The sequence below is a fragment of the Pseudorca crassidens genome, chromosome 14 (assembly GCF_039906515.1).
Source record: "Pseudorca crassidens isolate mPseCra1 chromosome 14, mPseCra1.hap1, whole genome shotgun sequence".
NCBI lineage: Eukaryota > Metazoa > Chordata > Mammalia > Artiodactyla > Delphinidae > Pseudorca > Pseudorca crassidens.
This window is the reverse complement of record NC_090309.1, coordinates 63123729-63136932: the sequence shown is the minus strand read 5'-3', so window position 1 is coordinate 63136932 and position 13204 is coordinate 63123729. Positions and strand designations below refer to the sequence as shown.

The 13204-nt window shown below is 42.7% G+C and overlaps 1 protein-coding gene across 3 annotated transcripts in view; it reads left to right on the top strand.

Annotated features, from left to right (window-relative positions):
- Window positions 1-13204, top strand: part of VIT (vitrin) — a 123059-nt gene that overhangs the window by 55948 nt on the left and 53907 nt on the right. For 2 of the 3 annotated variants that reach the window (XM_067703277.1, XM_067703276.1), the window contains exons 4-5: window positions 362-518; window positions 7503-7636. In XM_067703277.1, coding sequence (XP_067559378.1) covers window positions 362-518; window positions 7503-7636 — 291 coding nt within the window. Of the gene's footprint in view, window positions 1-361; window positions 519-7502; window positions 7637-12307; window positions 12386-13204 lie in introns of all 3 variants that reach the window. The other variant, XM_067703278.1, reaches the window with a different exon arrangement.

The window sequence follows — 13204 nt, the reverse complement described above, 5'->3', positions numbered from 1 at the left end:
AGCTCCAGAGCATCTGAAAAACCAGTATTCTCTAATCGTGGACTAAGGCTGACATTTCTGACCATTGGAGGCAGGTCTTTTCCCAGCGTTCTCTTCTTCAATTAATTAATGGTTCGAATAAGCACAGGAATGAGCCTCTTGTTCTCGTTCTCAGCAGGTTAAGTGCAGTGGATGGTGATTGCTCTTTTGGTCTGAGGAATGTCCTAATTACCTCTTTGCTTTCATTATATGGAGGGGATCCAGGGTCAGCCCAGGATCTGGCTTTTAGAGATTAAGTAAATGAACAGTTATGACCTAACAGTCACCCCATATATAAGCTGATACCACAAGGTGTAATCTTGACCTCATTTTGCATTCCCAGCTGTGCCTCAGATCAACTGTGATGTGAGAGCTGGAAAGATAATCAATCCCGAGTTCATTGTGAAATGTCCAGCAGGATGCCAAGACCCCAGGTACCACGTTTATGGCACTGACGTCTATGCATCCTACTCCAGCGTGTGTGGCGCTGCGGTTCACAGGTGGGTAGCGCTGAGCTTCTTAGGCACGAGCAACCAGGGTGTGGGCAGGGATCCCCCGGTGCAGGGTTGCCTGATTAGCAAGCAAGAGCAAACAAACTTAATGGAGCATCCTGTATTTTATCTGGCAGCCCTATCCCATGGGATGCCCCAGAATCTGTGCATGGTCCTGGATCTCCTTTCAGATCTCTCTGGAAAGGAGGACTGACTTCTCTTTACACCTTAATGGGTGGCGGTGGGAGGGAGAATCCTACTCTTTTGTGTTCATAATGAGGAAACCAAAGTTCTTGATGATGTAAAGCCTTTTTATTTTTACCTGTGTGTGCTGAGCAAGGAGATAATAGGGACATGACTAAGGAAGGCCCAGAAGTTTAGAGAAGAAATGTGACAGCTTCAGTTGGTGATCTGGAGACAAAGAGGAACAGGAAAAGTGAGAAGGAGGGTGACAGGGGTCCTGCCTGGTCAGCTGTTGATGGGGGATCCAGGAAGGAGGGCAGGAAGCATGACATGCTTTGGACCATGTCACTGCCTAAATGAGGAAAGGCAATAGCGACCTTCACAGAATCCTCACACCTCTTGTTTAGGCTTGGAGCCAAAACCCAGGGAAATGCATGTTTACTTAATAGCTCTCATAATGGGTATGTGTGAAGCACTCCACCTGTGTTATCTAATTCGGCCCTCACCATTCCCCTGTGCGGTATCATCGACCTCTTAAAGGTGAAGAGAGGTTGAATAGCCTTTCTAAAGCCACACCGTTAAAAAGTATCCGAGTGGGGATTGGAACCCAAGTCCAGCCCCCCACTTCTATTCACCAGCCAGCACTACTTTGAGATGTGGCTCAAAGTCAGTGGTTGGCTGCTGGATACTGATGAAGTTTCTCAATTATTCAGGCTTCCGGTATCTTTTTCCTTTTCTTTCCTTGCACGCCAGTCACTTGATTGTTCAGTTGTATCTCCGCCAGAGAGAGGGGAGACATAAAATTCATTCCTTTTCAAGGTGTCTAGTCAGTAGCCTCTCTGAAATTTGGGGAAGAAGTAAAAAAAAAAAAAATCTATGCCTAAAATAAGATTTAAGACTTACTAATAGACTTTGTCAGTCATACTCTTTTCCCCATCAGCCAAAGAGATGAAGAGCTACCTGGTTTTTCAATGGGAGTGGGAATACAAAAGCTCTACTGAGGATATACAGAAGAACATTAAAGAACAAAACACCAAATGCTGTTCCTTAACTCCAAACTGTGGAATAAAAATATTTTGTTTTCACTTTGAAATCAATTTTGTGCACCAAGTCGATACGCGGACCTACACGTGAACATGTGCATGCCTCCACACAATCGCTTGTACACATATGCATGCCTCCCACATGTGCTAGAACACACGTGCGTGCTCACACACACCCTGACACACACATGTGCATGCCAACACCATTAGCACACTCCGGTCTGTGTCCGTGTAGACACTGACATATGTTACAGAGGCCGAGCCCGTCTTAAGGCTGCCTGTATTTTTCCAACTGTGGTCCGAGATGGTTGGCACTTGCTTCGTCTGGCATTTGCTGGCTCTCTCTTGCCTTTCCTTGGTCTCCTGAGGTACAGAGCCACACAAGTTAATGTGAGCTCACCAAGATGTCATCATAATGACAGTAACCCCTTACACTGAGATCCTCTCCTTCTAGCATCATCTCAGCCCTATGAGGCTGCTGTTAGCATCCCCAGTTGTTAGAAGAGGAAGGGAGGCATAGGGAAGTTAATTAAGTTGCACATCCAGGACTAGAACTTGTGTCCCCTGACTTCCAGCCCTGAGCCCAGGTGATACATTTACATAAGAACCGAGAGGACGTGAAGACGTGATGGCGTTGTAGCACTTTGGGGTGGTCAGAGTTGGGAAAGGATTTTAGGATGAACGGACACACCTCTAGAGAGAAAATAAGAAGGGCACTGACAAGGACCAGGACTCAGCAATCCCAGCATTTGGGTTGGAGCATAGGAACTACCTGGCAAGAATATAGATGAGGGTAGAGGGACAGAGGAGAAGAGTTTGACTGTTTCAAGCAGCAACATTTGCTGCTGGAGCAACGGAATGCCTTGTACCTTCCTGGACCAGCGACTGATGCTGTAGGAAACTGTTTGGAAAGAAGGAATCACTATCCATGAGGAGGATGTATAGAGGTCTTAAGGGAAAACAGACAGGAATTTTGGATAATACCAGTTCCGTTTTTTACAAACAGAAGGAGTCTGTTTTTAGAAGGCAGGTTTGGGGTTTTTTTGTTTTTTTTTTTGCGGTACGCGGGCCTTTCACTGTTGTGGCCTCTCCCGCTGCGGAGCACAGGCTCTGGACGCGCAGGCTCAGCGGCCATGGCTCACGGGCCCAGCCGCTCCGCGGCATGTGGGATCTTCCCGGACCAGGGCACGAACCCGTGTCTCCGGCATCGGCAGGCGGACTCCTAACCACTGCGCCACCAGGGAATCCCAGAAGGCAGGATTTAAGACAGAGAATAGAGTGGAAAATGTATGAAGGACCTCCCATCACTGTCCTGCCAGAGTCCCCTGCAGTCGGAACTGGGAAACTGGAGAGAGCACACTTTGGTTTAGAAATTCAGATTTAGCTTAAAGGATTTAAATTTCATACGAACTATGACAATCAGATCCCTCATTATGAGTGATCCCCTTGATTCTTTCAAACCAAAGGGCTAATGAACATATTTGAGGCATCATAGTTTGGCTCAGTCTTATCCTGAACTAATTTCTGTGTTTAAAGTGGGACCAAGGCCTGGAGAGAGGGGAGAGTTCTCTGAGCTGGGACAAGGAAGAGGCCATCTCCATGCAGAGCATGAATTTCTGACCAGACGCCCACCTTGAGAATGGCAGCCATTCAAAACCTGGCCTCGCTGTGGGCAGTCCCTTTTCTCCGAGCCACGAAGCTGACCCTCAGATTATCCCAGTGCCCTGGGGCCAGGGTCAGGGAGGAGGTGAACCTCAAAGCCATGTTCAGCATCATGCAGGGTGTCTGAGGAATGCAAAGGAGTAGAACTTGTTTTGTTCTTTGAGAGAATATATTTGACGTGCCTCCACCTCAATGAGGGTGCACATGAGGTCGCATTTATATAAATTCTCCAAACTACCATGGCTCTGAGCCCCCATCTGCTTCATAAGTACAACCACAGCCTTTCAGGCTCTCTCCCTCCTCTGGTATCTCCTGTGGTGAACAAGCGTCCGGTGCATTCCTCCCCTGGGATTTCTGTCGCCTCCAGGAGTTGACAGACCACTGACTGCCCCAGGATCTGCCCTCCTCTAGGACAATGTCAGGGAACGCGCACGGCCTCCAGTGAAGTCCACTCACAAGATAGGACATCACTCTCTTCTGCAACAGGAAAATCTCACGAGAAGACAAGAGTTCTGTTTCCGTGCCTTTCCCAAAGTCTGGGTTTTGGGTCTTATATAACTGTCACAAGGGATCTCAGCCTCCCTGTCCAGCCTGAGAACCCCTGGGCCCACCCCATTCCCTTTAAACAGCCTGAGAAAAGGGAAGCTCAGCCCCTCTTTCCACTCTGAGTGGCAGCTACAGCGCTTCTGACTTTTAAACAAGAATGAGTGCACGAACATTTCCTCAATACAATGGAATATAAATCCAGGGGCAGAATAATTTCTCCAGGGGGGGAATAAAAAGATAAGAGCTATTTCTGTTTCCCCCACTTGTCAGTTAGGGACCATGGGATAATCGGGGTAATTTTTTAAAAACTAATCTGAATTTACAGCCTATGCCAGTGGTGCGGTGGTAAAGGTTCACCAACCAGCCCTCCTAAATGGAGGGCTGGGGGGTACTGATTTACCAACATCTGCGGTATAAATACTTCCACCGTGGCTGATTTCAAAGTACCATAGTGAAATGAACCGGCACAATCCAGCAGCCTAATAACTGGCTTTCCCAAGCCAGCATGAGTGGTGTCCGCACACCGACAGGCCTTCTAATGCAGAAGCAAAAACACTGTCTTCCCATAAGAAAATTTCTAATCTAGTTGGGAGACAAAGTTAACTCAAGGAATTTTTAGGAAGTAGCACAAGACCAAATAAAATCAGAGCCTCCATGGAAAGACAAGGTTCGAAGGCATTGTTAGGAAGGGGCATAGCAAAGTCATGGAGAAGGAGGTGTTGGAGAGAAGGCACAGGTTCTCCAGAGCAAAGAGCAGCGTGAACAGAGCCACAGGAGTGGGAATCAAGTGGGCCGTCAGGAGAGAAGAGGCCGGCCTAGCTGCAGCCGGGAGAAGTGAGGGGCCCCGACTGAGAGCTGCCTGAAGAAGGGCAGGCAGGGTTGCAAAGACATGATGGAGGGATGAGGACTTGGTGTTGGGAGATGCCCATGGCTTTTGAGGCAACTGTGACCAAGTGGGGCAAACCCAGGATTCCAGGTCATTTAGACCTGGGTTCAAATCCCTACCTTGCAATTTAGAAGTTACAAAATCTGGAGTGAGTCCCTCGACCTGTCTAAGCCTGTCTCTGTGAAGTGGGAATAACAGCATTCCCTCTGCTCCACAGCCAGTAGGTTTGCTAGGAGAACTCAGTGAGATCCATTAGTGGGGATGATTCAAAAGCAATTAAGGGCTTTACATGTCAAGTATTATTATCACTTTCTTTCCAAGTTGTTGGGAAGTTGAGTGTTGAAAGTTGTTGACTCACCATGAGGGTGGGAGGGCAGGAAATGGCAACGCTCATTCCTGTAGGGAAGGAAGGGTGTTGATGGGAACAAATCTAAGGACATTTTTAGCTCCCCTGTGCTGTAAATTACAGATACCCAAGGGAGCCATGTTAGGCTCTGGGACAAGGAATTGACATACTGGAGCCCCGGCTTCAGTGGAGGCAAAGAGGTAGATATGTCAGTTACTATCACATCAGGATCTAAAACCTTCAAAATCCAAGAAATTAAAGAAACAATTACCAGCCTTTGGGGACTCTTTTAAATGAGTTTAATTTAGCTACACACCTTCGTTCCCTAGCCCAAAATAAAAGGAATAATTTGCTTTTAATAATGTACCACCTTTTGAAATAGTTGGAGTCGTTCTGTGATGTCACAAAACCAAATTGGAAATTGTCAGGGAACAGGTTTTACTTCAGGGAGAACTAGTAGGAATTAAGCAACCAAAGAAAAGAAATTTGAGGCATGGTCATGTCCTGTAATACGAAAGAGAAGGACATCGAACATGGGAAGACAGATGCCAGGCCACGTGATGGGAGCATCGTTCTTGGGGGTTAGGCTGCAGGTCAAGGTGAAGGTTTTCTTACTCTCCCTGCTTTCCTATCTCTAAATAAAGACGGTGGCTGAATATCTCTGATGAACACAGATGCAAAAATCCTCAACAAAATACTAGCAAACCAAATCCAACAACACATTAAAAGGATCATCCACCATGATCAAGTGGGATTTATCCCAGGGATGCAAGGATTCTTCAATATCTGTAAATAAATCGGTGTGATACACCGCATTAACATACTGAAGAATAAAACCATATGATCATCTCAATAGATGCATAAAAAGTTTTGACAAAATTCAGCACCCATTTATGATAAAAATTCTCCAGAAAGTGGGCAGAGAGGGAACTTACCTCAACATAATAAAGGCCATATATGACAAACCCACAGCCAACATCATCCTCAATGGTGAAAAGCTAAAGGCATTCCCTCTAAGATCAGGAACAAGACAAGGATGTTCACTCTCACCAGTTTTATTCAACATAGTTTTGAAAGTTTTAACCACAGCAATCAGAGAAGAAAAAGAAATGAAAGGAATCCAAGTTGGAAAGGAAGAAGTAAAATTGTCACTGTTTGCAGATGACATGATACTATACATAGAAAATCCTAAAGATGCTACTAGAAAACTACTAGAGCTCGTCAATGAATTTGGTAAAATTGCAGGATACAAAATTAATACACAGAAATCTCTTGCTTTCCTATACACTAATCAGGAAAGATCAGAAAGAGAAATTAAGGAAACAATCCCATTTACCACGGCATCAAAAAGAATACCTAGGAATAAACCTACCTAAGGAGGCAAAAGGCCTGTACTCTGAAAACTATAAGACACTGATGAAAGAAATCGAAAATGACACGAATAGATGGGAAAATATACCATGTTCTTGGATTGGAAGAATCAATATTGTCAAAATGACTAGACCACCAAGACAATCTACAGATTCAATGCAATCCCTATCAAATTACCAATGGCATTTTCCACAGAACTAGAACAAAAATTTTTTAAATTTGTATGGAAACACCAAAGACCCCAAATAGCCAAAGCAATCTTGAGAAAGAGAATGTTCATTGCAGCACTATTTACAATAGCCAAGACATGGAAGCAACCTAAATGTCCCTCAACAGAGGGGTGGATAAAGAACATGTGGTACACGTATACAGTGGAATATTACTCAGTCATAAAAAAGAATGAAATAATGCCATTTGCAGCAACATGGATGGACCTAGAGATTATCATACTAAGTGAACTAAGTCAGACAAAGACAAATATAATATGATATCACCCATATGTGGAATCTAATTTTTTTTAATGATATAAATGAACTTATTTATAAAACAGAAACAGACTCACAGATTTTGAAAGCAAACTTATGGTTACCAAAGGGGAGAGGGATAAATCAAGAGCTTGGGATTAACATATACACACTTCTATAAATAAATTAGATAACCAACAAGCACCCACTGTATAGCACAGGGAACTCTACTCAATATTCTGTAATAACCTATATAGGGAAAGAATCTGAAAAAGAATGAATATATGTATATGTGTAACTGAATCACTATGCTGTACACCTGAAACTAACACAACACTGTAAATAAACTATACTCCAATAATTTTTTTTAAATGTATAACATGTAGAACAAGAAAAAAAAATAAAGATGGTGGCCGGTTTCAAAGTCTGTTATATGTCAAACAATATTTTTCTGTCCTTTCTTCAAAAAAAATTTTTTTTTTCTCTTCACAGTGGTGTGCTCGATAATTCAGGAGGGAAAATACTTGTTCGGAAAGTTGCTGGACAGTCTGGCTATAAAGGGAGTTACTCCAATGGTGTCCAGTCGTTATCCCTTCCACGATGGAGAGAATCCTTTGTCGTCTCAGGTATGCCCACACCCTGGAGAAATGCTGCCCTACAACTGGTACTTCGGTTAAGTTACCTCACGGGATGAAATGGGCTCTTTTCAGTGTGCCATTAGTTTTAGTTTATGGCCCACCTCATTTCATAAAAATCTGAAGCATTAGTTCTTCTGATAGTTAAGATCATGAAACAATGAATTATAATTTCAGTGATAAATCACTACAAAGTCTGGAAATATTAAAAGGCTCCAATTACTCATTTTAAACACACAGCAGCTATCAGTAAGTCCAATCAAACTTTTAGTTAAGTGAATTACGTTTAATAACTGGATTTTTGAACTACTCCTTTAGTTATGCCAAATGTGCCTCATATCTGGAAGCTTATTCCTTGAGAATTCTGGTAAATGGACAGATAGGGACAGGTTTTTAGAACACTGAGCTACAATTTTATTTGAGATTTCTTTTTTTTAATTAATTGTTTCACTGTTTAGTCCATTCTCACTATTGGCTCCACAGGATTTTATAGATAATCATTTTCACTCTTTTTTTTTTTTCCCTCTTCCAAAGAGGTAATATCAATGAACTCATAGCTGTGTTATTTCCCAGTAAAAAGATAACCAAGGTCTTTGTACTATCATCATGACCTGCCTGCTCCCCTCTTTTTATTTTTGTGAATTTCCCCAACCTAACTTTTTATTTTGAAAACTTTTAAATTTACAGAAAAATTAAAAGAATAGTACAATGAATACCATATTCTCTTCACCCAGATTCACCAATTGTTAATATTTTGCTATACTTGCTTTATCTATCTATCTATGTATATTTCGTTTGAACTGTGTGAAAATAAGCTGTGGGCATGATGACACTTTATCCCTTAATACTTCAGCACACGTATGGTAAGAGCTAAAACATTTTCCTAAATAACCACAGTACCACATCTAAAAAATTAACACTGATACAATAATTTAATAAATATTAATAAATAAGAAATAATAAGAAAAAGTTCTTATTCAGTTGTATCCAACTATCCCCCAAATATTCTTCACAGTAATTCTTCTTTTTTTGGGGGGGGGGAATCTACAATCCAATCAAAAATCATCCATTGTATTTAGTTGTCATGTCCATTTTAGTCTCCTTTAATCTAGAACTGTCTGCCACCACACTTCCTTTTTTGGTCATAAGTAGTGATGACATTTTTGAAGTCCCAGCCAGTCATCTATTACTATGTCCCACAGTTTGGACCACAAACAGGTCCAGCTATTTACTCATGGTTGGATTCAGGTTAAATATTTTGTCAAGGACACTACATAGGTGGTATCATAGCATATCCATTGTGTAGTATCACAAATGGCCATATCAGGAGACACAATAGCATTTTGTCCATTTGTCGCTGATGCTAAATTTGATTACTTGGATACTTTACCCTGTCTCTTCATGGTAAAGATACTTTGTAATTAATAGCAACCTGTAGGGTGATACTTCAAAACAGCATGAATATCTTGTTCCCTCCAAAATTTAACCCAATGATTTTAACATCTATTGATGATCCTTGCTGTAGCAAGAATTACATCAGAAATTGCAAAATTATATTTGTTCTAATTCTGTCATTTCTTCTACATTTATTAGCTAGTGTTATTACACAAGGAAGAGGGCTTTCCCGCCTCTCTCCACAACTATTTTTTCAAGTACAACTATGGACTCACAGATTGTTTTTTTTAAAGTACAATGTGTTATAGTCTATTATCGTCATTATTCTTTCTGTTGCTCAAAATTTCCAGGTTTGGCCAGTGGGAGCTCTTCCAGCTTTTGACATGCCTCATTAGCATTTGAGCACAACACAACATTCTATCCTCACCTTATACTTACCCTACACTGGACCTTGAATCTCCCATATTCTCCAAAGAGGCACTGCAGGATTTTAAACTACATTCTAGCAAACCTTTCTGGCAACCCCACAAAATCCGGAGCCATGTGACTCTCCTGAGAAAGAACTGCCTACAGAAGACCAACTAAAGCAAGGAAAAGAGAAATGTCTCATAATATATCAGGCCTTCCAATCTGGGTGGGTTTTTTGCACCTTTAGACACCCCATGTCCCAACCTCTACTATCCATTGATCAGAGTTTTAATAGGACTGCTATCAGACATTTTAAGATTCTTCTCTATTTAAGCAATCCCTGTTTCCTCTTATCTGCGGAATTCTGCACACCTAGGGTTCAAATTACACTGGTTCCTATGTCAAATAATGGGAGGTTATCAACCATAGTACCGCAAGCTTTGCCCTGTAACAAAACATTCAGAACTGGGGCCATATAAAAATGCTAAGGCCTAGAATACAAATGCCAATCATAGACATATAATCTCCACATTGGTGTTTACCAAGTAGCTCCTGGCGAAATAAGGGTTTCAATCTTTGTTGCCTAGCCTGTAATCCAAGAATTCCAGCAGAGGTTTACAAGGAAAATTAATTCCATGAGAGTAGAGATGTTTTGGATTTTTTTAAATGAAAATCAATCTGCTGTGATTATTCCCTATAAATCTCAACTTCCATGTCCTCTCATTCAACCTAGTGACATTTAACCAGAAACACTTTCTGCCAATGATAATAAACACATGTGCTTCTGCGATGGCTAGGGGTCTCCAACGAGTGAGTTAGCAGAGTGCAATGCCGGCTACAGGTCTCAGCTGGCGGTGGACAGGGCAGGTTCTCCATTGTCCAGAGGCTTCTGGCCAACAAGTTTTGCTGGATCGTGTCAGAGTCCTTCTCTGAAGGCTCTGATGCCTCTGTGACTTTTCTCTAGGCTTTTATTTCCACTTTTCACATGTTGCTATGCGTCTTTAATTAATTCACTTTGGTGGGCTGGGAGGGGGCAGGAGAGGGGAGCTGTGTTTTTGTTCAGCACAATCTTTCCACAGTTCAGGGATGGGAAAGGTCCAGCAAGGACCTCCTAATGCTGCCCGTTTGTCCTCTGATCCACACTGCAGAAAACTGAGCTCAGGCTCCTTTTCCTTCTGAATAGAAACAGAGAGAACCATAGGATTTTAGATGCGAGAAGAATAGGAAACTGAGGGAGCCGATGTCTCTGCGGCACTCGCTGTGGATAAAGTGAGGCCCACAGCCAAGGCGCCCTCCTTGGGTCTGAAATAACCTCACTCACTGTCCACCTGGAGCAGGGCTGGCCCAGGGCGAGGACATGTGGGTGTCCAGCCCTGCTCCCAGGTGGCTTTTGTGAGATGAAGTAACTCCCATGAGCCCCAACATTTGCCTCTTCCCCACCTGGAGTGACATTTATAGGTAACACCAGAATAACTTCTTTGCATCTCTGTGGTGAAACATAGGTCCAAAACTTCTTAACTGTTTCTTTTTCCTTTAGATCCCTACAACTTTGTATGGTAAGTTGGTCCACATCATTATACATATTTTCTGAATTAAAAAACAAAAAAAAAAACACAAAAAAACCCAGAGTCTCAGAGATTGAGGCAGTTAATGAATGGTAAAACAGAAAGGGAAACCTAGATTTTCTTGCTCCCAATCCCAAGCCCCTCCTGAGACCCTGTTATTCTGTCTGCCTCATGACTCTTGCAGTCCCTTGTGCCAGGAGGACCTTTGGCAAAATCGGGCACTAGATTGTGTTCCACCTCCCACCTCCCATTTGACACTCCTCACCTCTCCTCCCCTAGCCCATCCTATAAAAATATTCCCTCAGGTTGAGAGTTTAAAATGCTTTCATTATCAGGTGTAAATATCGAAAAACAGGTGAGAGCCCTCCCAAGGGCATTTAAATTTTAACAGAGATCTAAGCACTAAGATAATTCCTCTGTTATTCTTATTGAGCATCTACTACATCCCAGACAGCTCCAGGCCCTGGGGATTTCACAGCCACCAAGTGAGACAAATTACCTGCCTCAGGGGGGCTTCTGCATTCTAGTGACACTTCCCATTTCGTGTGGAATGAAACTCCTTGGTGGAATTTCAAGCCGCACTCCCTGGCAGAGGAGGACTGCGGACTGCAGCCTTCTCAGGCATGTTCAGCCACACCAGGCTTGCGGCTTGCCTCCCCAGCCCTGATCGTTTTTCTTCTTTATGCCTCCATGGTTTCCCTGATACACATTAGCATTCCTTCCCTCGCCTGGTATCTAAACTTTCACTCCCTGGGTGGACAACAAATGGTCATTTTCAAGGCCGATCTCTATTTACCTACTTTCAAGTTTCTCTAGTGCCGTGGAATTCAAATGGGTCCCACGGGGTCTGTGGAAGTGAGAGGTTGCTGTTCACGTATAGCCAGCCGATGGCCAGAGCTCTCAGCAACCAGGAAAAGAACGTGGGGAGGGTTTTTCCATTCATCTAGTGACCTGATTCAACATTCAGAAAGTCCCGTGTATGGAAACTTTACCTCCAGTTCACATCTTCATGGGCAAAATAAGGGTTGCTCATGTTAATTCTGATGGAGGTTTTACTGCCTCCTTTCTAATATTAATAAAACATAGGTGATACAGGAAAACAGAATGCCACTTGACTTTCTCATTGTAATCAACAATTCAGCAGGGAGAGGGGCGTGGAGACTGACTGATTTCATTGAACTCAAGAGAAACAAATCAGCAGGAGGGAGTCAACTTAACAGAATGCAACCATCTAAAACCTCTAGCTCTAGAAATAAATCATTGTGGTGTTTTTCCTTTTTTTTTTTTTTTGCAGAAGGTAAACCCCAAAAGGGTGTAACCTACCCATCATCTCTTACATATTCATCATCTAAAAGCCCAGCTGCCAAAGCAGGCAAGTGTCCACGTGTGATTTCATTTAAATCTTCTGATCTCGTAAACAGGCAATATTGTGTTTTAGGAGACAGGATAAAAATGAGCAACTTAACCAGTCAAGCTCCGCTGACTCCAGTAATATTTTAACAGATGCCAGGAACATGGGCACAGAAGTCAATGTGCTGAAGAGTGAGGCTTTATTTTTTGTTTTGCAATTCTGAGATTATCTCTGAGTTTGTGTCATTTTCATTCAGAATGACTGTTGCCCTGAATTTTACTGTATAGTTACTTTAGAAGATGACGTGACATTCTGTGTGGAACTGTTCCCTGGCAGCTGAAAGGGAAAAGACTGTCTCTACTTACATGTGAAATGGAGGGAAGCAAAGAGGAGGATGTGGCTTATGTGATCGCAGCAAGCAGCTCATCTCAACAACCCAAAGCCAAAAATACAGCCTGTGAGGTTGTGCCGACCCAGCTTCCTGTGACTCACCAAGGGGGTACAGTAAAACTCAGGCCAGGAAAATATCTTTTTCTAGGTTTCCGTGTGAAAGCAAGAGCTATACTATGCATTATTGTCTTTTCTGGGGGAAGGTATGCTTGATTTCTCACACAAAGAGAAGCTGTGAGTTGTTTTATGGTGGGATTTAACATTACTTCCAGAAAGTTGAAGAGCTAGCTGATTTTGTTCATGTACTTAAGGTGAATATGGTTTAAGGATAGGCAATAAAAGCTAGCATTTATTGAGCTTTCGCTGTGTGCCAGGCACTGTTCCAAGAGTTTTATCTGATTATTGTATTTATTCACCCCAACAATACCATGGGTATGTATTGCTCTTAGC